The sequence below is a fragment of the Lepeophtheirus salmonis genome, chromosome 12 (genome assembly GCF_016086655.4).
Source record: "Lepeophtheirus salmonis chromosome 12, UVic_Lsal_1.4, whole genome shotgun sequence".
In the NCBI taxonomy this organism is placed as follows: Eukaryota; Metazoa; Arthropoda; class Copepoda; order Siphonostomatoida; family Caligidae; genus Lepeophtheirus; species Lepeophtheirus salmonis.
Window position 1 is genome coordinate 842,734 of NC_052142.2, and position 27,994 is coordinate 870,727.

Sequence of the window (27,994 nt, forward strand, 5' to 3'; positions counted from 1 at the left end):
ATAAAGTTTAATTATCCCAAGAAAAGTAGAAAATATATTATGGATCATCCTCTTCTAAAGTCTTGGATATCAAAAGGGATGCAGATATTATGATGAAAAAGGATTCCAATACATCGAAGGCTAAAGTGAAAACAAAAAAAGGTATTTTTTCATATGAGTGCCAAACTAAGGATAGTAACATTCAAAGAAGACATCAGGATCAAATTATACTTATAATTAAGGTCAATAGAAATACAATGTTACACACAAACGTGTGTATGATTGATGTTTGACTTCCATCACGCTTTTTAATAGTGACGTAATAGAATATGATTGGTTGTGTAATTGGTAAAATCTGTCTGTCTTGCCCAGCAGTCAGTACTATACATCAAAATTGAAATTTTTAAATAGTGACGCCATAGAATATGATTGTTTGAGTGTATTGTCAAAATTGGTACTGTCTTGCCCAGTAATCGGTACGATACATCAAATTGAAAATTGTAGCATGCTCAATTACATGATCGTTACTTTGTATTCCTATTGACCTTGGCTATAATGAAGCATAAATTGATATCTCCGGAATATATGTTAAATAAAGATGTTACAGAGTTGCATTCTAGACGGTCATCAAGAGTTTCAAAACCTCCAAATAGAGGTTCCTTGGAGTTAGAATTGTTTTTTTAATTGCTTATTTGATTGTCATTGTTATTCTAGTATAGTTGTGTTTTTGTTGAGGTTATTAGTTAAAAAGAAAGAATGTAATATCTTAGCTATCATTTTGTCACTTTATATAAATACATATGTATATTTATTGTTACTTGTATTCGATAATTCCTTTTTCTACATGTAAAATATATTAGACTCCCCTTCCGAGCGGACGCTCGCATTTTTCTTATTTTTTATTATTCCTTATCATGATAATATGATATTATAATTATCTTTAAATATATATGTAAAAAAAAAACTACACTCAATGATATCTATAAGAATAAAAACTTTATTTTATATCACAGCTTAATTGCATATCAAGAAAGAAAATACAAGCTGAAACTCTTGACTAAAATAACTATAACCTACAACTCCTTCAATGCTCCTGATTGCGTCTGAGTCTTGGACTAAAATATAAAAGGAACGAGTCAAAAATTAAAATGCAATAACGTGGTTCTTGAAAAGTGGAAAGATGGTTTCGACTCTAGAAGCTGACTTCAGACGGTCAACCTAAAGAAAGTCTGATATGTGTCCAATTTCTTTTTTAAAGGTAATTCCGTTATTGCTATTGAAAGACCCTGAAATGTCGAAAGTACGTTGGAGCCAAAGCCAATTTAATGGTCTAGTTTTTAAAGAAAATATATCTGGACAAATACTGTAGAACCCAAATTTTAGAGGCAAGAAACTGACCTAAACGCCTACAAAGACTTCTATTAAACTATACTCCTTTATCCGAATGAACCGATTATTTCTTCCCATCGTATGGACTTTATTGTCCACAATTGGACAGGCCTATGTTTAGTGATAAAAATGCTGTGTACAATAGTTATGTTACCAAAATAAACCAAAATCAACATGGTCACTCTGACAATTTAAAAAAGGTAATCGAGAAGAGAAAGAATGATATTCATGACATTTAATTAGATCAGCTACACTCTGCAGTGACAAGGGAGGAAGGAGAGAAGTAAAAAAATTAAGGCATTTGCTAGAATTACTCTGATGTTGATTCCAATTGTATTCAAAGTCCAACAAGGATTTACAATTACAACTCCACAAAAAACCCTGAGGGTTACTTTCCCTTTTTTATGACCACACACATGTTCAAACAGGTTTCTATTTAGGAAAATAACTTAACTACTCAAGAATTAAATAATAATAACAACTGATAAGTAAAAGAAAATTCATTCTTTCGATTACCAATTCCAAAAAAAAAGAGCCAGCTTAAAAATTTACCAGATTTACAGCACAGTCACATAAGAGAAAAAACTACATTAGAGAAATCATGTTATTTGTATAGTTCAACATCATTAAACGAAAAATGATACTCACAATTTCTGTAAAAATCATCCAGATAAAAATTTTTTTTCTCGTCTCTAAACTTCTTCAGATAACGAATCACTTGATATGTTTCTTTTAGATATGAATAAATTTGATTTTCCTAAAAAAAGTAACACAAAAAGAATTAAAGAATTTTAATATTATTATTTTAAAAGTTAAGATTATAGTTATTGTATTTTCATTTTGAAAAACTATTTAAAAATATAAATTTTAGTATTACATACGGAATATAATAGAAATATATATGGACCATCAATTATATATAAAGGTTACACTAAGGCTATTTTCATATCTAATGTCCTTTGTATATTTTGTTATACTAACAATACCCTAAAAAAAACCTTAGTATATGATTTAGTTTGAATAATTTTATCACATTATTTAAAAATGTCGAAATCTTAATTATTACTAGAGTGGAAAATAATGCTATCCAACGGTGTGTTAAAAAAAGAAACCGAAAATTAATGTGCTACCCTTGATAATAGATGAATGTTTTAAAGAAAAGCAGTCTTGCTGACATTATACTAGATTAGCTTTGGACAGCTCTGAGAGGTTAAGAAAGAAAGTAATCACAAATCCTACTCTGTATCTGTTAAAAATATTGCCAAGAATTACTTGGGAGTCGATCGTTAACTCGAGTTTTGGTACAAAAATATCTTTTTTCATAATCATAATTATAACTTCCCAACCAGTGTTATATAATTAAGGATGGTTAGAATATTCATCCATTATTTCACTCAGTTTTTATCAGAGTAACATGACTTACCAAATGTTCAAATGTGAAGAAAAGGATCCAATATAAATATACTGATTATATTTTATTTTATATAATAAAAAATATCAATTTTCATTTTATAATTGTTATTTTTAATTTAAGTTCCTTTTTTAAAAGGAACGGAGAAAAAGTAAAGATTTATGGCAAAGCCTCAAGATTTTTGTCATTTGGCTTTTGTGGTTTCGAGATCCAAGCCTTTAGAAAATTTGGATTTCAACAACATAAGAAAAACTGTCGTGACGATAACATTTTTGAAGCTCTATTAAATTAACATAATTAAATCAAGTCCTGATGCTTCTAATTTTATGTCAGATATGAACAAAATGCATGTATCCTGCAATGTCTCACTCCATATTGATAGCCTTCCAAATTTTGTTACATTTATGAAACTTTATACTGTCAAAGCCATTCCTTCTCGCTACACCATGAAAAAGTAATTGGAATTCCAAATTAAAGTAGTGCCGTTAAAGATTTCGCAAAACTCGTAGGAAATGATAATCTTCTTGTCTAGGACGAAACTATGATAAATTACTGCGGTATTGATTGGTCCTCTATATGGTCATTGATAGGTTGCACTTATTTAATAAACATGAAAGATGTTAAGATGGCTGAACAGAGCTCACAATCTCTTTTGTTGAAGTATTAATTAAGGAGTTATTATAGGTTTCTATACATTCCTACATAAGGGAGCTCTATAAATAAAGCTTAGATTGAAAAAATTTAAAACAATTTCTTTAAAATAAATTATTAAATAGAAATCCTAATTATTCTTCTCTTTTCAAGAAAAATGACTGCAACGAGGCAACTGTATAATAACAAGATAAAGAGGTCCAAAAGCCCATTTAAGAGAAAAGATTCCTATTCTTACCCACTACGTGGACTATAACAGCTGGAGATGTACATCTGAATGTCTTCTCAGACTACAAGGAGGAACATTCAATCATCAACCGTCTTTTGTCCTTAGTTCGTTAGGCAATGTTACAAGATATCGTACTAAGCCGGTAGTTGACGACCTCATGAAGCCTCTAGATGGCATGAATCCTGACTGTCCGATTTCCACCATCAAAGAACTACTCGACAAATTGGACACAGCACTCAATCAATTAGAGGAATTGGATCGGACCAGGTTATAATGAGGAACAATCCGACAAAAGGATCACGAAAGCTTCCACGCTTTCTTCATGGCTTGGTTAACACTTGGGAGAAGCGTTCAAGAATTCAGCAGATCCTGAAAAGCTCCTCTAATCACCGCCTTCGTCAGCGCTATCAAAATAGAATGATTGCATACTTCACACGGTATGAAGTAAGGAAAACGACAAGACGTTTGTGGGCGAACCAAGTATGTAATATTGGTCTCATTATGGACAGGAGCATCAAGGAGGAGAACCTCAAATATAAGAAACAGAAGTCGATGTCTTGGATGACAAGAAGATAGAGAATGAAGAAGAGTCCTCCAACAACGATACAAACGTGTTCAATATTGTCTCTATTGAATAATCACTGGCTCCACAACCCATTTATGCATGGTGCAAACTGACTTCAATACGTTTCCAATGGTGGATACCAGAAACAAAGGCTTCGACGCCATGGATGAAGATATTTGGTTAAAAGCATCGACAAATTGAGTCTTAACACCAGTAAAGACAGTCTTATTGGGGGAAGGCAACGATGAAGAACGTAGACTTCTACATTGATGGTCAAACAAAACTCTGGTTTATATGTCCCACTATATTAAGAAATTCGGAATATCCTTTTATAATATCTTGTGGATCTCTTAGGGAAATGAACGTCAATATTTATCTACAATACTAACGACATTCTTTACTTTACTCACTTACTTTAAACCTCAAGAACAACAAAAATCCACATCAATTCAAAGGAACACAACGCTGCCTACTGATTGTACAGTTATGGTGGATGTAAACGTCCCAATCAACCAAGAGCAGTAGAATCAACTTAAATCACTTGCATGGTTCAATCCTCTGCCTACGAACAAAATCAAAAGTTATTATTAAACCTCATATGGTTGAAGTAAGACGAATAAAGGGTAATATTCTAATTAAATTAGCTATGACGAATATTGGAGAAGAACCCTTAACGATGAAGAAAAGTATGAAAATTGCGTGAATTCATGCAATGCAACATAATTGTCCGAGTAGCTTCTTAGCTGCGATCTCGAACTCAACAATCAAAGTCAATCTACCTTGCAACGTACTCAAAATGGTCGATCCAAATACTAACAACGAAGAATCACAAAAACTTGTAATGGAATATGTTGGTCATCTACACCTCCAATCAAGAACGAGAAAAAGACAAGAAAAGAGATAGATACAATGTTTGGAAGAAAAGTACAAATCAACCAACAACTGATTAAAAACAAAAGACAGTTGGTAGAAGATCTAAAATTTCAGTTTTATCATATTCTCTCAGAAGACTCATTCGAGGTTGTTGAAACTGAAATTTTAGAATTTGAAGTTAATACTGGAAACGATGTTCCTGTCAAAGCCAAAGGGAGACCAATAAATCTTACGGTTAAATAATGTTTAAAAACGCAACTTGAACAATTATGAAACGATGGGATAGTAGCGCCTACAATTTATTGATGTGGCTCCGATTTAGCCCCAGTGAAGAAGAAAGATGGTGAACAGAGGTTTGCTACTGAACTCAATGCAAGTCAATGCAATTATTAGGCAACAATAAAAGAGTTACTTACAATAGTTACACCTGTTGATCATTTTAAATAATTTCTAGACGGACAAAAATTCACGATCAAAACTGATCATCAACCTCTCTAATTATGTATAAAGAAAACGAAACACAAGAAACTCAAATCAACCATGTAAATTTCTTACAAGAACAACGAAAGGACACAGTGATAAAACGAATAGTGAAATAAAGTATTAAGTAAAATATGACCATTCAACAAATAATTATTATTTATTCAAAATCTCTGATGAATGACACTAAGATACATTTAAAACTTTATAATGATTATGTGTCGTAGGATCTAAGTTATATTTTATAAACGATATTATAGCAGATATTCGTATTTGTGTACCAGCAAAACTGTAATAGGTTCAGTATATGTGCATCCTCTACTAGTGCACTCGGCAATGCGCAAGTCAAAGTTAATGACCAAACAATATTTATACTGCTCTAATATGGATAAAGTCATAGAAGATGCGATTGGAGTATATGATATTTGCATACGAGCGAAAGTAAGAAAAAAACAACCTTCTGAAGTTATGGGTCAAACATCAACAGCTATAGGAGAACAATTTCAAGTCTTCTTTACGGATATAATAGGCCCAAAGTTCAAGATACATGCAAATGATTCTAAGTATATTTTAACATTAATTGATGCATGTACTAAAATCCACAAAGCCTATCCTTTACGTGACATAACAGCTGAGAAAGTTATTAATATTTCAATCAAAGAATTCTTTCCACGTGTTTTCACAAGTATAAAATTAGTCACGGGCCGAGGAAGTCAATTTATATCAAGACTAATGAAACAAGTGGGTGAGGAACTGGGAGTTATGAAGATAGAAACTGAAGCTTATCAACCTCACACAAATCCTGTAAAACGCTTACATCAGGATTTGGAACAATTAAACGTATTTTGCTAATATAAGAAAGATTACCTGGTAACAAATAGATCTATACTTGCCTGGAGCTCTCGTTCAAGCACAATTTATGGTAATCCCACGACTGAGATATTCTCAATTTTTTTTTTACAAACTGGAGGTCACCTTGATGTACCCTAATAGAAATTCGTCGATCACGTTCAAGTGTCATTTTCTTGACTGGTACGTAAGCTAAACGGCTCAGGTTTGTTTTGTTTTCTAAATAATTTTGTATGCTTTAATATATCGAAATATAAATAATTTTGTATGCTTTAATATATCGAAATATAAATAATTTCAAACTCTCAAACTTAATTAATTATTGATTAGTAGGTGATCAGATTTCAAGCGCCCACCTGGTACAACTATATATATACATGTTATTCAAAGACATAATCCTTGCACACTTTTACTTTTGTTATTGCTAATAAAATTTATAATAAAAAAAATTGTTGAAAAGAAAAGAATGGTGGATAAAAAAAATTATTTCCTAATTTTTTCTTCATCATTAAACTTAATTTTACTTTATAAACAAATTCGTAAAAAAGAGTATAAAAAAATTTAGGGTCTATTTACTACATAGACCCTGATAGAGTGAAATTCAAATGCATCATACAAGTTATCGTTGAAAAAAAGTAACAACTTCTTGATTTTTTTGGGGCGTGTAAAATATAATTCACACTCCAGTACTAAAGTACTCCCTGCCTTAATAATGAATAATTATACAATTAATAAGATTTTTATTTCCTTCTTTTTTCCTATTTTTGTTGATCAGATTCTTCTTTATGGCACTGATGTCAGAAATGATTTTCCATAATGATTTCTTTTAATTGCAAGTTTCTTTTTTTCATTCAGGACATTTTATGTGGCTTTCATAATACCTTCTTTATTTGTAGTCCTTATAGTTTATATATATATATGTTATGGGGAATGTGGAAAATGGGGTATTTTGCAAAATGCCAGGGCAACATATAAAATTTTCCAATAGTGTTGTTATTTGACGTTCATTTGCATTGGGAGTAATTTGATTGTTAAATAGTTCAATATAAGTATTTTGATAATTAATGATATGATTATGATACAATTTTATTGCAAGCAATTTGATAATCAAGTGCATTTTTATTGAAATTTATATTATAAATGTTTGTGTGTGTTATTTTGAATATATTTAAATTTTTATGAATACAACTTAGGTTTATGATTCAAGTTCTAATATTATTTAATTTTTTTACATTATAATATTTACGCATGTTCTAATCAGTTTCCTATTTTATTTAATTAAAATAGTATTTGTCAGAAAGAGGGTGTATGATTTGACATTGACATAATCATTATGTATCGAGTTCAAAACCAGATACAGGTCAATAAAAATACTTAATAATGATGAAAAAATACTTTTACATAAGTTTTGTTAATCCTACTTTTAATTTGTTGATTTTTTTTCCCAAGAGTTTAAAATAACTCTGAACGATTAAAATCCTGAATTACTAAAATCCCAGATATTTCAGAATTCACACGACTAAAAGAAGAGTAGATATCAGTTTTCATGCCGAAAGATAAATTCGATTATTACCTTCAATTCTTTTGTACAAAATTTCCCCACCTAATTCTTTCCCTGTATTATTCGTAATAGATTATCAAAAGAGATGGTTTTGATTTTAAGCAATAAAGGTGAAAATTCTATAGAAAATGTAAGTTATCGGAATAAGTTTTTTTTTGTATTTCTGATCTAATGAAACATCCTTACAGCTAATATTTTCTCTTCCAAAACGTTATTCAAATTGTTAGGATTATCATGTTGATTTTAGTTTCTTCCACAGTTGGGTCAAATTAGTGTATTTTAGTATTTCGTTCATAAGTTCAAAACTTATACATTTATTATCAAAATACTTAAATGTATTTTGAATCATCCTCCTCCTGATGCCGTGCAGTTTTTTGAATTAGTAACTCGAGTTTAATTACAAATAGGTTAGTTTATCTTCAACAACCTCTTTTTACGTATTAGAGAAAGAAAGGAATGTGTTAACACAATAATTCAAGTGCAGACAATATTTCAGGTATTATCAATTTTGTGTATGGTGAAATAAATTATGGTGAGTTAGAGTATTAGGTTCAAAGAACAATATTAGCATCTAAGACTGAAAATGTGGTAGCTTTTAAAATCGAATTACAGTAATGTTTGTTTGATGAAGAAAAGGTGCATTTGAGTGCAGAAAAAGTAATCGACGAACAACAAGAACAGAGTATAGAAGTTGAATACTTAAATACCATAAATATCTCAGATATACCTCCACACTTAGTGCATCTTAAAATTGGGATGATTGTATTGTAGATAAAAATATCGATCAAGTTAATAATTTGTGCAATAGTACAAGATTTCAAACAAGAGCATTGGATTGTGAAATTGCAAGATATGACAATGCTAACTAAAGAGGATGTATACCACGAATTCCTTGTATTTCATCTGATAAAAATTCTCCATTGGGTTCAAGAGAATCACAGTTTCCTGTGATTCCAGCATTTGTAATGACAATAAACAAATCCCAAAGAAAAAAATTAAAGCATGTAAGAATTTATTGATTAACCAGTTTTTACTCATGCTAAAGTTTACAATGCAATGTTTTGAGCAACATCATGGAATAATTTCAAACTACTTTATATTAGAGGAAGAAAGGAAAATGAAGACAAAGTATATAGAATTTTTTTATGTTTTCTGTTTGTGTGTTCGCGCCCCGGTGATTCCTAGAGAAAGAAAAAGAAATATAATATATGTATATGGATTTCACCAAAAGATTCCTACATTAGATGGAGTAATTAATAAATATATAACTAAGGAGTAGAAAACGTAGCAATGTTAAACAGTAAAAGTCCAAAACACCTCAAGGAAACACTAGGAAAAAATTTCTCAAGGCCAGAGCGTCAAAAGGCATATACGTACAAGGCAAAAAAGTAAAAGACAAAAATGTTTAAGGCAAATTGTCCTGACACGCTAGAAAAGATACAGATACAGACTTTAGACATTTAATAAAAATTGTTCGAAATGATTAGTTAAGTACCTATGGACTATGTTTCATTTTGATCAGACCAGATTCCTGGCCTTTGGAGGCCGAGTTTTTTTTTTGTAAATAAGTTGATTTTTTTCATAAAAAAAGATCGATTCCCCTTGTCTCAATGTTTTTTTAAGGTATAAGTTGTCTATTCGAAAATGTAACAAAAAATTGGAAATAAAAGAAACCAAATTTTTGTACAAGCGGAAAAGATTGGACATATATCGATTGCAAATTATAAAGGGGAAGAAGAGGATTATTAAGTTATTCTTTGTCATAGATGTATCTAAGCTTATGCATTGCACTCTTCAGAGGGAAAACACACGTCGACTCCATAAAGTGGCTGTATGTTTTGCCGCATATTATTTAAATTACTCACTATTTAGGAGAAAAAGGACTTAATTTTGTTGTCATTAAGTTATTGTTAACGATATATTTTATTGTGATTTTATTATTGTTTCTTCTTAGAAGATAACAGGATGGAAATACTGTTCCAAGTTTGTATAACTATACCCCCAGGAACCCTAACTTTAGTTAGAACAAATTTCCTTATTTCAATGCACCCCCTAATCCTCATCTTCAGTCATATTGGGAAAGGGCAATACCAAGATCAATCACAAATAATAAAACCAAAACAACTATCTAGACAATAACAGAAAATTCAAGGTCATGTGGCCCGTATTTTAAATAGGAAGAATTTCATTAATAATTCTGTTAACAAGCCACATGTCAAAGGCCCAGAGTACATAAGGCAACTTGATAGTCGGTAAAGCAGCCCAAATATCAAGGAATTGATGTTTTATTTATTAATTTGGGACTTACATCCCCTTGAAAAATGATGCTGTCTACTCAGTTGGCAAAAGCAAAGCAATGCCTCCCTTAAGCCTTCGGACTACCTTTCCTTCGTATCCCCACCAAAAAAAGCAAATTCAAACTTTCACTAGTAGTCAAAGACTCCAACTTGAATACCAAAGTCAAGAGGTATTGGAGTCTGAAATGTTCAAGGAGGAAGAAGTGCACACGTCAACTGTTTCATAAGTTAACGGGAGACCTTGCCATTAAGATTACTTCTTCCTAAAAGTCAAAAAGTTAAAAAATCGAGAACAACCTCACCTTCAAAATTTTCCTTGGACATCTGAGGATCAGCAACACTTCCTTCTATTACTGTCTTGCATTAAAATCGGATAAGATCAATTTATGACTGAAGCTATCAATATTGCTGCATATCTTGGATCAAAGGAGTAATAGGCCCTATATTACACGTGTGAAGTCAATTAGGAGCTTGCTGTATAAATTGAAAGAGTTCCAAACTTGGAGACACCCAAAATATTAAAGTTGAAATTTGTTTAATATATTTTGATATTGTATATTTAATTAATGAATTTAAATAGTGATGTAAGATTTCAATCCATAATCATCCTTTAACAAATAAAAGGAAGACTTACAAAATGATAAAATACATCTCAGTTGACGAAAACCCAGTTGTATGGCGGAGGGATAAATTTAATAAATTTCCTAATGTTTCCAAGTTAGCTTCATGATAACTCACAATTACAGGTACATCTGTATCAAGTGAAATATTTTTTTCAACACTGTTGATAAAATGAATGCTAATTAGATTTGTTTTATTACTGGAAAATGTACAAAAGCTCATCTCCTTGCAAAAAAAATTATAAATTCATGAATTACATTATTATATAATCCATGAATATTTTTTTAAAACTTCTTTTATTTTAGATACGTTATTATGTATGAATAATTTATTTGTACAGAAAATAAATTATTGAAGAATAAAATATTAAAAAAACTTGAAATATTAATTCTTTAAAAAAAACACATTTAATAATATACTGTACCGAACCACGTACTATGAAGGGTGCACCGTGGTTCGTAAAAAACCCTGGGTTTAGTTTATTGTGACAGTCCTAATGTATTGTAGTGTTATTTGGAATCGTCTTGGTAGGAATCATCGATATTATATTGTTATTTATATCTTTCCTTTATTATTTTTTATTATGTACATTATCTAGTAAATTTCAGTTCAATTTATATCTATAATTGTAGATTATTAATGATTGTATGTTTTGAGGTTAATATAAATACAAGGGTCATGCCATAATGTGTTTACGACTTATGTTTGACTTCCACCGCGCTTTAATTGTAACGTCATCAGTATTTGCGTGTTTTGTTTACATTTTCCATCGTATAAAAAAAGAAACAATCTACATTCTTGATACTACAATTTGACAAGGTCTACATTCTAAACCATTGAGGATCTTCCACGTCGTAGTGAAGCATATTAAGCTAAGTCCAGAGGATCACTTTGACATTGTGGTCTACAGCGAGGAACGAAGAAGATTGTCGGATTTCACTCAAATCCATTCGGAAAATTAAATGGAAGGCTTATTAGTTATTATGTGTTAACTCTTCAGCCTTGTCATCATCAATTATATCATTCAATCTCTGAATAATATATTCAATCCATATATATTGTACTTACTTATAGGCTATTTGTATTTACTTTTATTTATTAGGATGGCTATAAATTATCATACGCATTTTTCATCAAATAGAAGATACTAGATCAAGACTCCTTGGAGAATGTGTGGAGTTCAATCTAACGAAAGATTGCGTTACTTCGTCACTTCCAGAGTTAAAGAATAGGTCATTGTAATAAAATACAACATAATTTTGCTAGGGATCATGAATTTAAAAAAAATTATAGCATGCATTGTTATGTGATAATTTGATTAAACTTAAGTATCTTAAAACGAATACTTCCTTGAAATAGAACTGATTAAACCACAGTGAAACATTTCTCATATTGACTCTTTGTGGATTTGACACAAAAAGAAAACTTTGCTCCCAATAGCATTACAGTTGTGTTAAAGAAGAACTCTTTTACTTCGAAAAAAATGTTGGCCACCCAATTTCCCAGGAATTGCTTGACAAGGTTTTTAGACTTAGCTAGAACCCAGACACTCACATTTCCAAAGTTTATTGTTTAAAATTAAGTAATGAGCCTGAAAAAATATATATATATAATTTCCGTTTCTAGTTTTAACGCAATGAAATGTGCAGTTTTTAGGACGTTACTTACTATTTTTCTTTTTATTCTACTTTTGTTTACAATATCAACATACTTTAGCCTAATGAATGTACAAGTGCGAATAAATTTTTTTATAACTTCATATTCTTCCTTAGGATACTTTTCCACAAATATGCTGATGATTCGATCCGTCACATATGGTTCGATAACAAAAAAAAATCCCCGTGAAACTTAATTCAATGCTTCTCTATTTTTTGCAAAATTCCAAAAAAGATTCCGATGGTTGAAGCAGTCTCCCTATTTAGAATGTTTTAACACGTGGACTTGGAGGAACTTGGATGCTGGAAGTATTACACACTAGAATTTGAAATTTTTGATGTAAAAATTTGCCCACATATCCAACAACATAAATAGATAATTCATCTTCACATATTTTAGGAAGATCTAAATCATTAGATGGTTGTACCATTTTATTTTCATCATTATTTATATCTTCCTCAATCTCACCTTTAATGATTTGAGGATATATTATATCTTCAAAGTCTTGATAAAATTCAATGTTATCCTCTGAACCTGCTTCGCTTAAAATAGGACCTAAAAAGAGATGCAGGATTAGTATGTATACATTGGTGCATTACTGATACTACAACCTGTAATTTGATGAAACATAAAAACAAAACATTGGTGTCGGTCAAATATGACGGGAGCATTCTCTCAACCATTTTTTCTGAGCCCTTATAACGAGTATATGAAATTGGTCAATGGCCTCTACCGCATTAGAATGAGAGTGGGTAAGTCCTATATATTATTCTTGAAAAAAAGTTTTCAAGATAATCTTGATTTAAACGAGATGTTAATATAAATGGAAGGGTAATTTCATTATTTATGTATTGTTACAATTATATCAAAGATTTTGAAGAAATACTTATGCCTTTTTGGTAGGGCTTCAAAGGAGATGACTTAGGCAACACCATTTCACCATTTTCATTTCTCTTAATTTGCTTCATTATTACAGTCACACTTATCATGCTTTGGATAATATCTTTTTGTTTATCCAAATTTACTCTATAGGCATATCCAAAGTACTTTTATGATATTTGTCGGGAGCTTCTTCTCATCAAATCTTAAGACAACTAAGTTTTCATTTCGAGTTTCGTTGGATTTAATTAGTTGAGCGATCATTTTAATAATATATGATTATATTCCAGGAGGTGTTTTAAAATTTCGGAGCCACCGTTTGAGGGGTGTTACACTAAAAACTGGAAGTAGATCACTGGATTGAATGTAAGGATAAGCTTTTGAGGAAAGAGATTTCAGTATCAGTCCTTTAACAAAATCCTCCTCATTCTATTTCCAAAACCTCTTCCCACTGATACTGAGTTGACATTGAGATTTAGTAAATCTCTTTTCCAGTTCACCTTTAATCGCTTCCTTAAAATTAGATTCGGTTTTAATAATCTATTTACGAATTGAAGGATTTTCATACTCCAAGGATACTAATCTTCTCTCTCTTGGCCAACAACGTAGTCCCAGTTCTGAATTTTGGCCATTTGTGAATTTGTATTTGGTACCTTTTCTATTGTCTATGACGTCAAAATCTGCCTCTCTTCCCAAGCAGTCGGTACGTTACATCAAATTAAAAATTATAGCCAGCCCGATTACATGAGGGTCTAACCTTGTATTTATATTAACCTTGGTATGCTATGAATGATAACTACTGTTGAGAGAGTTGGTTTTTTGCTGAGTGAGAGGTTTTGCATCATCATCAAAATGAATCATATCTAGAATCGATGCCACATTATCATGTGCACGTATTGCGTATTACATGAAGAATATGATTTAGATTGTTATAAGTAAGGTAGCACCAACCCAAACTCTATAAATACTTGGGGACATGTCCATGTTAAGATAATCTATATATTACCTTCAAAATTATTATAATATACAGTGTATCGCACAACTACAAGAAACCTCGTTTTATTCACTGAAACTATGTAAACAACTAAATCTAAGATAAGCACCTAATACACATCCTATTGTTAGTAATCTCCAAAGTAATTTATATACAAAGATAGAATACTTTTTAGACATTTGTTACTAGACATCCTTTTAAAAAACATAAGTAACTTTGTAGTAGCCTTTTCTACGAGGGCAATCCACTTGAATAGAAAAGGATACTATGAATTGGCGCAATTGGTAGGATACTGTCCGCTTGATATAGAAAAAAACACTCTTATGCTATTTGATGGATCTAAAGATTTCATCTCTGTGGATGGTCATTGTGTTATGAGTTTCCTGGAGGGAGTGAAAGATCTTATCTAACCCACAAAATTACAATATTAGAGAGTGCTGTTAAAAGCAGTAAAAAAGGCAGATCGATGGTAATATTATTTTTATGCTAACCAAAATATCAACGAGTTGCTGGATGGCACTATAAGGATGATGAAGATAAAGAAGTTGATATAGCAGAAGAACACCATGATATATCCACAAGGCCAACATAAGTAAAAAGATTCCTTCGTTTATTTTAAGATTATCTGAAGAAAGAAGAATTGAACCAACAAACTAGGACTTTTGAGGTCAAAAATAGACAAAAAAAAAAAAGAAAAGTGTTATAGTTGTCAAAAAAATTGGCATATCAGATAAGATTATCCATACCAAAAATGAAACTGAGAAATTCGTAAGGAGAGGAACTCCCTCAGGTAACTTTTCCCGAAGCGCCATCGTAGAGTTTTACGTATTAAAAAATACTTGGGGAAAAAATACCATAGTCAGCGAAATGACTGCATCAAAATTAGTAAGCTTATATCTGCTGGTTAAACAACAAGTTTGGTTATGGATCGAATTGGGTGCGATGCAGTCTGAAGGAATATCATTTCCTAAGCATCTAGTGCTCTATCTTATTGATGTAGAGTTATGGAAGGGGTACAGTATTTTAATGACCTGGAAAAGACGGACATTATAGTTTGTTCTGTAGAAGATAATAAGTAAAATGTTATGGAAACTTTTAAACAACTGGTTAATAACATGGTCTAAAATATAGATAACCCATGGGGAATGAAACCCCTATTAGTATATGGCGAGGGTATTGTTCAATGAATGACTGAAGAGAATTAGAGGATGCACCTCAGCTATCACTAAACTAAAACGGCTATTGATTCATACAGGGAATCATATTCATTAGGACAATTTGAAATTGTCGAGCAAGCTGTTCACCGATTAAAATAAGCTTATAATAAATCTTACAAACGTTACAACACATTATGTGAGATATGTCCTGACGAGAGTGACTCTTTAGAGGATAAATCACTCTCAAAGTCATCGAAGATTAATTGTCACACCAATGAAGGAGTTAAAGTAATCAAGCAAGGTAAAAACACTCTGATATCAGCTGTTTCAACTAACACATCTAATAGATCCCCTACCGCGAATTTTTCTAATGATAATCAAATCTATACGATATCATCTCTTGCTCTCAGAAAATCGCAAAGGAAATCAAGCCATCTACATTGACGCAAAAAATGGCAAACTATATATCATGGAAGGAATATTTCCGTAGCTACTTTCACGCTGCTCATGTACATCTCGTTTCTGAAGATATTCAAAGGTCCTTATTGCTCAGATTTATGGGTACAGATCCATTCCCTTGTATTAAAACTCAATTTGAAAAAGAATCACCAGTTTACGACGCTAAAAGAAGTTCTCAGAGTGCAATGAATATATTAGATGAACATTTTGAATATATTCATCCTATTTTTAATCGTAGATGTGAATAATTTATCATAAATTTCTTCCAGGGATGAAAGCCTCAACCTGGGAGACTGAATTAAATAAGATTGCTTTCAATTGCCAATTTGAAAACTTTGGGATGGAGGAAAATTTTTCTTTTTCGTTTGCTCAAAGAATGTCCTGACAATGATTTACTCAGAGAAATCAGAAAAATTGAGGCACATATAACAAGAAAAAAAAATCTCTCTCTGCATCAAAGATTATCAAGCCTAACAAAATCAATTTTTTTGTTTAGGAAGTCGACATATTCTATTGGGCAAACGACCAACATTTCCCTAAAAGTTTTACAAATCAAGTTCATCCTCTGGACGCAATTCCTGGGCCTCTAACAGTTCATCTTAGTCTAACAAATTATCAAACATCAAAAAATTACGAACCGGGATTTGGTATTTTTGTGAATCAACAAAACACTATACCAATAAATGTCCTAAAAGAGGTCTTATCAGGTGTGGTAATTGTCACAGACGTGGGCATCTATTCATATATTGTTGTAAAAATATTGCTTACAACAATGATATGTCCTTTTCCAAAACTGATCGAGTTTACAATAAAACTGCACCTAATATGAAGAAACAATACATTTCTTCATATTCTAAAAATAAAAATTGACAATCAATGAATATGACTTCGGATTTATCATTTGTAAATACACTGAATTCCAATATACTGGTTGAAGGACTAGTATTGTTCTTTTTAAATGCTAGAAAAAAATCGATCACTGGATCTAAAAGAAAACTTCAAGTTGGGACTAATGAACAATTCGCCGGTTATGAACTTGCTGAAGGTAAAATCTTTTCTTGTAGAAATCGGATTAGGTTTATTGAATCATTTTCATACCCCAAAAATATAACTAAGTGTCGAAGTTTATTAGGTCTAATTAACCAATTATCTGCATTCTTACCTGACTTAGCTCATCTATCAAAATGTGTCAGAGAATTATTGAAAATAAAAACATTTTTCTATGGACTAAGGAACTCGAAGTTACACTAAAAATTATCGTCACTCGTCATCTTGAGTGCAACTTTTTCAATAATGAAGACATCACTATACTTTTAACAGACGCATCTCGTCTTCCCAGAATTTGATTCTTACTCATTTAACAACCTAAGAACTCATCTTTAACAGTTACTTCTAATACATCATCACTTTTATCTTTACATCCTGATTCAAAACTAATCCAATGTAGATCATGTTATCTAGCATAAGCTCAGTTTCATTATACCATAATAGAGTTAGAACTTTTGGCACTTGTTAGAGTAGTAGAAAAATGTAAATTTTTCCTACAGGCCATAAATTTATTATCTGCTATTGTCGATCATCGACCTTTTCCAAAAATATATATATGAAATTACAAATCTACGTCTCATGAGACTTCGAAAGAAACTTCTTGGATACAATATTAAAATGATTTGGATGTCAGGAAATAAACATTTAGCTGCCCATGCACTTAGCCGAGCACCTGTCTTTTCATCCGAACCAAAACCTGCATCGGAAGATTATGAGGATAGTCTCATGTGTAGGGCAGTCTCTGATTCTGCATTTCAACATTTATATGAAGCTATTGACGGACCATATCGTTTAATCATTGCAACCATAAGAGCTGGATCCCATCCACAAAGCCTTCATGAGTCACATCCAGCCCCCTCAATTCTCTTCGATATGAGACGATATATCTCTCTCAGAGATTTATATTGGCTCTTAAAATACATTTATCACGTACCAAGGTGATCGTCTTGTCGTACCATACTCAGCTCGAAAGGAAATTCTTACTCTCTTTCATAGAACGCATCAAGGAATCCCCAAAACTAGGCTCCTTTCTTCAAACTTATTCTTTTAGGCTGGTATGTCTAAGGAAATCGCGAACCTTATAAATAATTGTGATGTTTGTCGAGATTTCAAAATTCACAACATGAAAAACAAGAGCAAAGTTACTCAGTTCCATGTCGCACTTCGCACACTATTTGTGTGTATATATTTGTAAAGAATTTGAAAAGGTCAAAAATATTTAGTTGTAGTAGATTAATTAAGTCTTTGCTTATTTTCAGAACAAATAATAAACATGAAAATGTCAACTATAATATCTAAGCTTCAAAATTTATTCTTCATGTTCGAATATCCTAATTACATCATCTCTGATAATCGTCCACAATTTCGTTCAGAATTTAAATATTTTTGCAGTGATCACAAAATTTTACTCATCACATCTTCACCTTACAATCCACAATCTAACTCAATTGCCGACTCTGCTGTCAACTGTATTAAAAAATTTACTTATGAAATCAACATCTAAAAACTGTTTCAACGAACTTATTATGTATTTGCGATCTTGGCCACTACAACTAATAAAACATCCCTAGCTAAAGTGTTTCTTGGAAGATAATTACGAACTTTATTACCAACCTTAGAAACAGTATCTGATTAAACAACCTGCAATCGTATTACTCAGTCTTTACTGCAATTCAAAGTGGGAGACTTTGTTCTCATTCAAAATGTGAAAACAAAACTATGGGACGAAAAAGGAAAGATAGTGGAAGTATGTGAATCTGGTTGCTTATATAAAGTCCTAATTGAATCAAATTCAATTATAACAAGAAATAGAACATTTCTAAAAATCTTTAGTGGAAAAGTCAAGATACAAATAATGCTAGTCAATCAATTACGTACCCTAGAATACAGCACAAATACATCCAAAATCGTAAGAAATCCGTATTATTCGCTACAAATACGAACACAATACAATACATATAAATTTTCTTTGTAGGTCTATGTGTTTAGGATTGTATTTTCTGTAATGTTTGTTGTTTAATTATCAATTAAATTGTATATTCTAAATTATTTGATAGTTTACATGATCATGAGGATACTTGTGTGTTATAGATCTATTTATATTATTAATTATTTTGTATATATATTGGTCATCAACCCACATTCAATAAAATAAAAACTATTTTTCTAAATGGTTGGGTCTCTTACTGGGGGCGTGAGGTGATATTATCACGTGCATGCAATCCCAGCTAGTAGCTCTTGACCAGCAACTAAATATTTGTACACTATACAAGAGAGTAGTCAAACAAAATGAAAAAATAAATCACAGTTGACGAAAAAATAGTGATATGGTGGAGGGATAATTTAAATAAATTTCCCAAGGTTTCCAAGTTAGTTTCATGATAACTCAGAAATAGAGGTACATGTGTGTCATGCGAAATATGTTTTTTTAACAACTGTGGATATTGAATGCTAACTAGTCATATTTTAATACTGGAAAATGTACACAAGCTCATGTTTTTGCAAACAAAAAATAATTTATAAATTCATGAATTGCAATAAAATATAAGTGGTGTCTATTTTTAAAAACCTGTGTTTTTTAGAAAAGTTATGTATATCTAGGAATAATTTATTTGTACAGAAAGTAAATAATTGAAGAATAAAATATATAAAAAATCTTGAAAAATTACATTAAATCTATTTTGCTATTATAGTTTACCGAACCACCAACCGTGAAAGGTATACCACATAATGTATGTCTATAATTTTAGATTATTAATGATTGTATGTATATGAATGATAACTACTAAGAATGGAGTCGGTTAATGGATGAGTCCAAGGTTTTGTATCATCATAAAGATTAATCATATCTAGAATCGATGCTGTATTATCACGTGTGCGTATTATGTACCACATGAGTAATATTATTTGGAATGATCTAGAATGTAACAAGTAAGGGAACGCCAAACCCAAACTCTATAAATACTTGAGTCCATGTCTATGTTAAGATAATCACCAAATTACCTCCAAAAGTATGATAATATTCAAAACTACAGAAAAGTCCTCACTTATTCACTAAAGACCTAAGTAAACAACAAAATCTAATGTAGGCACCTAATAGATATCCTATTTTTAGTAGTCTCCAAGGTAATTTATATCCAAAAATATAATACTTCTTAGACATTTTTTACTAGATATCTTTTAAAAAAATATAAGTAACTTAGTAGTAGCCTTTTCCCACGATTGGAATTCCCTTGAATAGAAAAGGACACTAGAGTACGGATATATAGTGTTTGAATCTTGGTCAAAATAACTCTTAAGACAATACAAGGACGAAAGGGCAGTTTTAACTGAATAGGTTTATAAAATAATATAAATTGAATTACCTTTGAATAATTTTCAAGACTAATGCCATGCATCACTTTGTTCATTGACCCTAACCAATGAAAAGGTGGTTTATTTTGAAATTGTAGTTCACGAATTTGTATATCGTTGTAAAGCCAGTACCAACATTTTACATTGTCCCTAACCTCTACCTAAAATTTAAAAAAATTGTATATTATTAAATAATTAACGTTGGTTTCCATATCTATCATTAAGAAGGGTTAAAAATATGAATTAACTGTATGATAAAAAATATAAAAAGTATCTGTTTCCGTGACACTCCATACGATACTTGGCTAGAGGTAAGACTCTGGAAAATATATACTGCTCATTAGATACTGGAGGATTCCATGGTTCAAAGGACATCATTTTGCAGGACTGGACCAATTATATTCATTCTCGAGTAGCGGTACTTGAATTTATTTGCAAGTGTGGGTTTGCGGAAAATTATATATGGTTGACGTCATAGTATCACAACCTTACAGTTTTATAATTGAACTATTACACATAGTAAAGATAGGTGGGGGGGAAATGCCCATTGTCCTTTTGGTTTTGGTACCATCGTTTTCAAAAATGACTATGAAACATGGATATTAACATCAGGAGTTGTTTTTCCATAACTTAATATGAGTGCGGGAGGTTTCTCTTAATAGTTTATTTTTCTATTTTACCTATCTTAGTTGTTTCCTATCTTCTTTCTCATTAAAAAAATTAAATCTTTCATCTCAAAAACCCGTCCCACCCTCTTCCTACTTGATTTAGTTTGACGAGGCGGCTAGTCCCACTTTTCAAATTTTATACATATTGGCTCTTACCTTTCCAGTGTATTATAATATTTTTCTCTTTGGACTTTTTTTAATACACTAGAAACAATTTAACTTTCTACGAATCGCAAGTCATTTATATTCAAGAATTCAATCATAGTGATAGAATATGACAAACAATACTCACAAAAAAATCCAGGACAGTGTTTTTGATATATTCCTTATATAATTCAGCCAGGAATTGGGCTAATCTGGTACCCTTTTGCAGAATTCAGGAATAAGTAATGAAGGTCCTGGTGCTTTATCTTTTTCTCAATATACCGAACGACTTTGTTCTAAGCAAGATTATTAGAAATATAAACTTCTCCCATAATGCGTGCATGACTGATGTTTGACTTTTACCAAGATTTTTAATATTGACGTTATAATATATGAGTTGTTGCGTGTTTTGACAAAATCTTTATTTCTTGGCAGCAGTCGGTACGGTACATCAAATTGAAAATTCTAGAAATAGTGACGTCATAGGCTATAATCAGTTGCGTGTTTGGTAAAAAACTGTCTCTCTTGCCCAGGTTTCGGTATGATACATGAAATTGAAAATTCTAGTAATCTCGATTACATGACAGTCTAACCCTTTACTTCTATTAACCTTGGTCCTCAGTAAATATTTTGTTTTCTCTTTTTCTTATCGTAATAATATTTTGTGGTACTTTTTCCTTTATCAGCGGTTTCTTGGATCAGGGGAGCTCTTGACAATAATGTTGCACATGTCTTAATTGGGGATTATATCTTTTGTCAATTCACTAGGATCTCGTTCAATTTCTTTCTTACATTGTTTTTTTTTTATGTGTTTTGAAAGATTGTAATTATTGTAATTAATTTCGTGATTTAAAATTTTTGCAGGGACTCATGTTTATGCATTTTATATCACATTATCTCTTCCAAATCTTGAAGCAGACGTGTATCATTTCTTTCTTGCAATATCGACCTAATTTGAGTTTCTTTTTTCCTTCTCTCATTAGCTTCCTGGCACACGACGGGTTTAGAATATTTTTGCACTTTTTTAGAACCTATTTAAAGCCTTAGTAATATTCCTTCCAGCTTTTAAGTCCTATTCAATCATTTCGACACCTTTTATTAGATTTTTTAGGACGTCATCTTCATTGAAGAGTTCCTTATTTAACTTCCATCTATTAGGCTTCTTCCAGGAGTTTTACTCCCCCAAGGTTTCGAGAAAGAAAGGTCTGACAATATGTCCAACGATATTCTATTCAATTTTATATGTAACCCTAACATTAGCTCTGATATATAATTGTTTTATTCTACATACCTACTAATCTAGGTTTTGCTGAGTTTTTGGAGTTTTCTCTTTCAAATGTTGTCTTTTAGTTATTCGTAGAATCAGCTATATTTATCATTTTATTAAAAAAATTTCATTCACTTAGATACCCACTGTCTTTAGAGCCCAATAGGGATGTGAAATTCCTAACATATTTTCAGCCATATTAAAATTTCCAGCCTCAATTACATTTTCTTTTTCGGGTTAAGTTCATGTCTTTCAAGTTTTTTTTTGACAGGAATTTTTTTATTCCCTGACGATATGTAAACGTCTGTAATGTATTTTGGAGTTGATCGTTCTGTGAAATGCTATTCTTGCCAAGTCATCCCCTCTTTCTATATAGTATACATCCAAATCTTTCAAGGTCAATATAGCCACAACCCTGAAAGGATATCCATATTGAGTTGTAACTGCACTGGAGTACGATACTCTATATTTCTCACACAAAAAATTCAAGTCATATTCACTGCTTGTTTTGCTGTCCACCAGGCACACTATATCTGGTTAATTTAGTCAATTACAACATGTAATCAACCTCTCGTCTTTTCTTTTCTATTTACAACCCCCACTCTTCGTCTCTGTGCTTTATGAATTTCATTTTTTTAGCTAGTTCTTTTCCTCATTTACCTATGACCCAAAGTTAAGAGAAATACAAGGTTATACCATAACACGTGTACAACGGATGTTTGATTTCCATCACGCTTTATTAGTGACGTCATGGTGTATTATTGGCTGTGTATTTTCTCAAAATCTGTTTTTCTTGCCAGCAGTCGGTAAGATAAATTAAATTGAAAATTTTAGCAATAGTGACGTCAAAGACTATGAGAAGTTGCGTTTTTTGTCAAAATCTGCCTATCTTGCACAGAAGTGGGTACGATACATCAAATTGAAAATTTTAGTAAGCCCGATTACATGATGGTCTAATCTTGTATTTCTATTAACCTTGCTAAGACCCACAAATCTATGAATCACACTTTTTCTTATTTGTTGTATATCCTCTTTTTTTTCTTTTTTTTTAAAGGGTTAGTTATATCTATTCATTTTAAACAATACACTTATTCTGACAAATAATTATTATTAAATATCATAAATCATTATGTATAAGTATCTCTCATCGATGGAGAAGGAATTGAGGATTATTATTGCCTTTGATATGTAACAATTGAGCCACGAAGGCAAAGTTAATAAAAATACAAGCTTATGTTAAAACTTGACTATTAATTATGTTTGACTTCCAGCACGCATTTAATATTGACGTCATAGTATATGAGTGGTTGTGTGTTTTTTCAAAATATGTTTTATTGCCCAGAAGTCGGTACGATATATTAATTGAAAATTCTACCAATAGTGACGTCCTCTACTATGAGGGGCTGCGTGCTTTGTCAAAATATGCCTGTCTTGCTAACAGTTGGTACAATACATCAGATTGAAAATTCTAGCAAGCCCGATTACTTGTTTGTAACTTGAACTTGTTTGTAAAAATAGCCGACGTCCCCAGTTTGTACCTCAGTCATTATTGACGTATGTAAGTGAATAGGTTCTTCAAAAGGACGTTTGTATCAGCAAGTTCCATGACATGGCAAATACTAAGTCATTCCAACCTTCGCCTTGTGATTTATAAAGTGACCTTCTCTTCACGACCGATATTAACAGTTGGAGCTTGCCTTATTATTTTGTTAGGAACAACTTCTGATGCAATGAATATAATGATCGGAGGAAAAATATACGTTCCAGATATAATGGAATTAGTAATTGGAACTGTTTTCCAAGACTGAATGTCTTCACCAGTTGTTCCTTTGTTCAAAAGATTAAAAGAAAATTGGTCATCGATCAACAAAACTAACCATAAACCTTAAACTCCCGATGAAGATGTGACCAGTCTTTTGGAAGGCATCCGAGATAGTACTATCGAATTTGCAAAAGAGCATCTTTAAAAAATTCAATAGACGAAAATAGAGAATTATTCTTACTATTAATTATATTTCTTGCTAATGCCCCTGAGCATGGAGTTAAGTTCATGTCAGCTGGTGCAATGCACCATGTCCGTACGCTTTCTAAGTGATATATAGTCTCAAGATTTGGATCTTTCGATTATAATTTAAATTGAAAGAATGAAGATTACGTCATGTTTGTGTTTTCATTGTAAGAGTTTATATCAAAACTTGGGTCAATGTATCTTAAACCTCCGATGCTCATTGGAACGATCTCTGTCTAATGAAGTTATTAATCTAATATATTGACATATTTCCAAATCAGCTGCATGCAAATGTTCAATACATTGATCGTTTTTGTCGGAAAAACTCGTTGGACTCGCTTTCGTCGATGATACAGTAAGTGTAACTAAAAAAAGAAAAATTCTTTGCTCTTTCGAAGTTAAGCACAGAAGGCCCTATGTATTTTTTTTTTTTTTTTTTGCAACTTTCTATTCCCTCCTCTGACTTAATATGTCATGGCATTTTATAATTTATTCATCTAATATATAAAAGAAGTTATGCCCCGTTTCCAAAAGGACATGAATACAATTTTTTGTTGATCCCTAGTCGTATATATAATTTACATTGGCCATTTTATTATTTCTATCATCAAATTTTGGCTATCATAGAGAATAGATGCTAAAGCTTTTGATAAAATATTACGAAGCCATATTATATAGACTATGGAATAAAATATTGGTAGCATTTTAATATTAATAGGATTAATAATAGTATAGGAGTAATAAAGAATATGTATCAGTTGGTATGATTGAATTATTTAGCTAACTATAAGATAATTTTGACTTTTTCCTATTTGGAGGAAAGGTTGCGTGGTACAATATAGGTACCGATGTTTGGGAGATAAATTGAAAAGTAAATAAGGCTGCACAATAAGGCTGCACCATACTCTTGTGTAGTACAGTAATCTTGTGTGTTTCTCTTGGAAGTTCTAAATTATAAGTATATGTGGAAAATTTCAAGTAATTCTAAGAACTTGATAACTTTTGTTCTTAATGGCTTATTTCTCCAAAAAGGCAAATATGCAAGATATGTTGAAAATCTTAGGCTAGTCAAAATATGGAACACCGTTTATAAAATATACAGTGTAATACTTAGCAACATCACACAGAATGTTCTCCCATATATCATTACCATGCTCAAAAAAGATTTATTCGAGGAAGATACAATGACGATGTAAATAGAGGAATGATATATTCAATGGAAATAAGGAAACAAACGTGGCATTGACATAAAAAATACAACAACATTTATCACAATGTCATAGTGGAAAGATTAATTATTTATATCATGTTTTTAAAGACATCTGCCATATTTAACTTAGCAACAGACCAACTAATCAGGAAAATTGAAAAAGCTGTTTCGATAAGTGCATCAACCTAGAAAAAAAAATTGTACCTTAAATAAAAATATATATGACAAGTAGTATTGGATTGGTCTAAAAAATCTAAAAAGACTGCAGTTCTATCAGTCCTATCTTATTAAAATTTGTCAATCCTAGGACCGGCCCGTATCGGTCTTTTACGGAAACTATAACTGTTGAAAGTACGTAGTACTAATTACGTCATTTGACTCGTTGAAGTTTCATCATAATTCCTAACCTCTTTTAATGTGATAACAATAGCTACACATAAAAGTAGGAGGTGTGTGACTAGAACGTATTACTATAGGTTCTAGCTATCATTCATTATTTTCTTCGTTCTTATATTCTTTAATCCTAGCTCGGTGTGAAGAAAATAAAAAGATAGGACTGTAGGACTGAAAGACCGATGTATCAGTCCTTAGGATTGTTGAATAGTAATGATGATCGGACTGATAAAAAAGAATAAAGGAGGGTTGAAAGACTGATTAAGCAATCAGTCCTAGGGTTGATCTAACACTAATTATGAGGGAATAATTAATTAAAAAGGTTAATTTATCAAAAAATATAAGGAAAACTTCTGCTTGGTAGACACATATCTTTTATAGGGCCGTTGAAAAAGTATAGATTTCATAAGGAATTGCGATACACATCAATACATATAGTTATTGATACTCATAATATCGATACAGATTAAACCCGTTATGATAAGGTGTTATTGAAAATAAGTTATAACAAAGAAATTTTTACGTGATGTCATTACTTATGAGACAGCTAACTCTGATGACGCTAAATTAGTAATATCAACAATAGATAAAAGTAGAGTCCGATTATTTTATTATGAAAAATCTATATGTATATTATTTACATAAATAACAAACTAGGTAAGTTTAGTTTTTCAAATCGTGGGTCTAAGGAAGCTCTTTGTTTTTTATCTTCGTAGTGAAATCTCACTTGAGGGAAATTCTATAGACGCTCCTCCATTGACAACCATTAAATATCCAAAAAGAAAGACTCGAACCTGACCAGATATAAAAAGTGAAGTACCAATATTTATGAAATGACCCCAGAAGAATTCAGTATATAGGAAATAACCTTTCTCTATTTGAATATTAACTAATGAAAGTTCAATGGGGCACTTCTTGTCAATTTTTCGGTGTTTTCAGCCAATTTAAAAACAGCAGAGTGTATTTTTTATTGATGTCTTGATACATGTACAAGAAACTTAATAATTATATTTGTAATTCTTCATTTTTAGGTTTTAAATAGACAATATGTAAATCCCTTAATATATTATGTATGATAGTACCCCTTTCATGTGTGCTATATAGCGTTATATCCGTGTTGAAGGCTGAAAGTCTTAAGAAGGAAGAATCTTTCTCATGTAATGAGAGTTCTCCAATATAAGACAAACTATTCATCTCTTAATTTTATTACATCTCCCGAAATGCAGATGAATACGAAAGGGAAAAAGTTACACATCTCTTCATTGTCAATCCGTCTACTCAGCAGTATTCTAAATCATCTAAAAATAATATCAAATCAATGGTTTTTATCAGAATGGATATATTTTTGTTATACATCGGTTTGATATTCTTCATTAGCTCGTTGTATGGTAACTAGGCATTGGTACAATGAAAACTTGCATCACAAAGAATAATATAAGGGATTAGAATGAGAAGCGTGATAAATCGGATTCAATAAAAACCATAGAAGTATCCTATGTTTTGACAGATTATGCACATTTTGCAGTAGAATTGGCTTCTATAACTTTTTTACTAGATATTTTATTATCAATAAAGATATTATTTAGTTTTTCATCACATTCAATCAATTATTATGTATATTTCTTAATAATGTAATAGTTTAGTTCTTTCTGTTTAAATTTATTATTGTTATTATTTAGTATAGTCCAATATTATTATAGTTGTGCTTAATATATTTTCCCTATTCTCTGACATAAAACCACTTATATTAATAAACTCTTATATAAAACATTTATTTATTATCTGTAATTAATCAATTTGATTAGAGAGGCTATATCTTCGTAAGTGTAAGATTATAATATGGTGACAAGCAA

The 27,994-nt window shown here is 31.2% G+C and overlaps 1 protein-coding gene and 2 long non-coding RNA genes across 19 annotated transcripts in view; 1 reads left to right on the forward strand and 2 right to left on the reverse strand.

Moving 5' to 3' along the window:
- Nucleotides 1-27,881, forward strand: LOC121126856 (uncharacterized). Its single transcript, XR_011783045.1, has 3 exons — nucleotides 1-141; nucleotides 993-12,900; nucleotides 12,961-27,881. It is a non-coding gene; the product is annotated as an uncharacterized lncRNA (long non-coding RNA).
- The window catches only part of LOC121126852 (uncharacterized), a 178,810-nt gene that overhangs the window by 134,580 nt on the left and 16,236 nt on the right, over nucleotides 1-27,994 (reverse strand). For all 16 annotated transcript variants that reach the window (XR_011783044.1, XR_005867242.2, XR_005867243.2 and 13 more), the window contains exons 3-4: nucleotides 20,463-20,612; nucleotides 2,017-2,125 (exon numbers count right to left, since the gene is read on the reverse strand). Coding sequence is in view for 8 of the 16 variants with exons in the window: in XM_040722199.2 (XP_040578133.2) it covers nucleotides 2,017-2,125; nucleotides 20,463-20,612 (259 nt within the window). In the remaining 8 variants the exon portion in view is untranslated. The remainder of the gene's footprint in view (nucleotides 1-2,016; nucleotides 2,126-20,462; nucleotides 20,613-27,994) is intronic.
- LOC139906896 (uncharacterized) lies at nucleotides 12,360-13,309 on the reverse strand. Of its 2 annotated transcripts, none has more exons than XR_011783052.1 (4): nucleotides 13,173-13,309; nucleotides 13,030-13,116; nucleotides 12,574-12,879; nucleotides 12,360-12,496 (listed from the first exon to the last, which is right to left on the reverse strand). It is a non-coding gene; the product is annotated as an uncharacterized lncRNA (long non-coding RNA). The 2 variants fall into 2 exon arrangements; XR_011783053.1 differs by having other exon boundaries at nucleotides 12,574-12,966.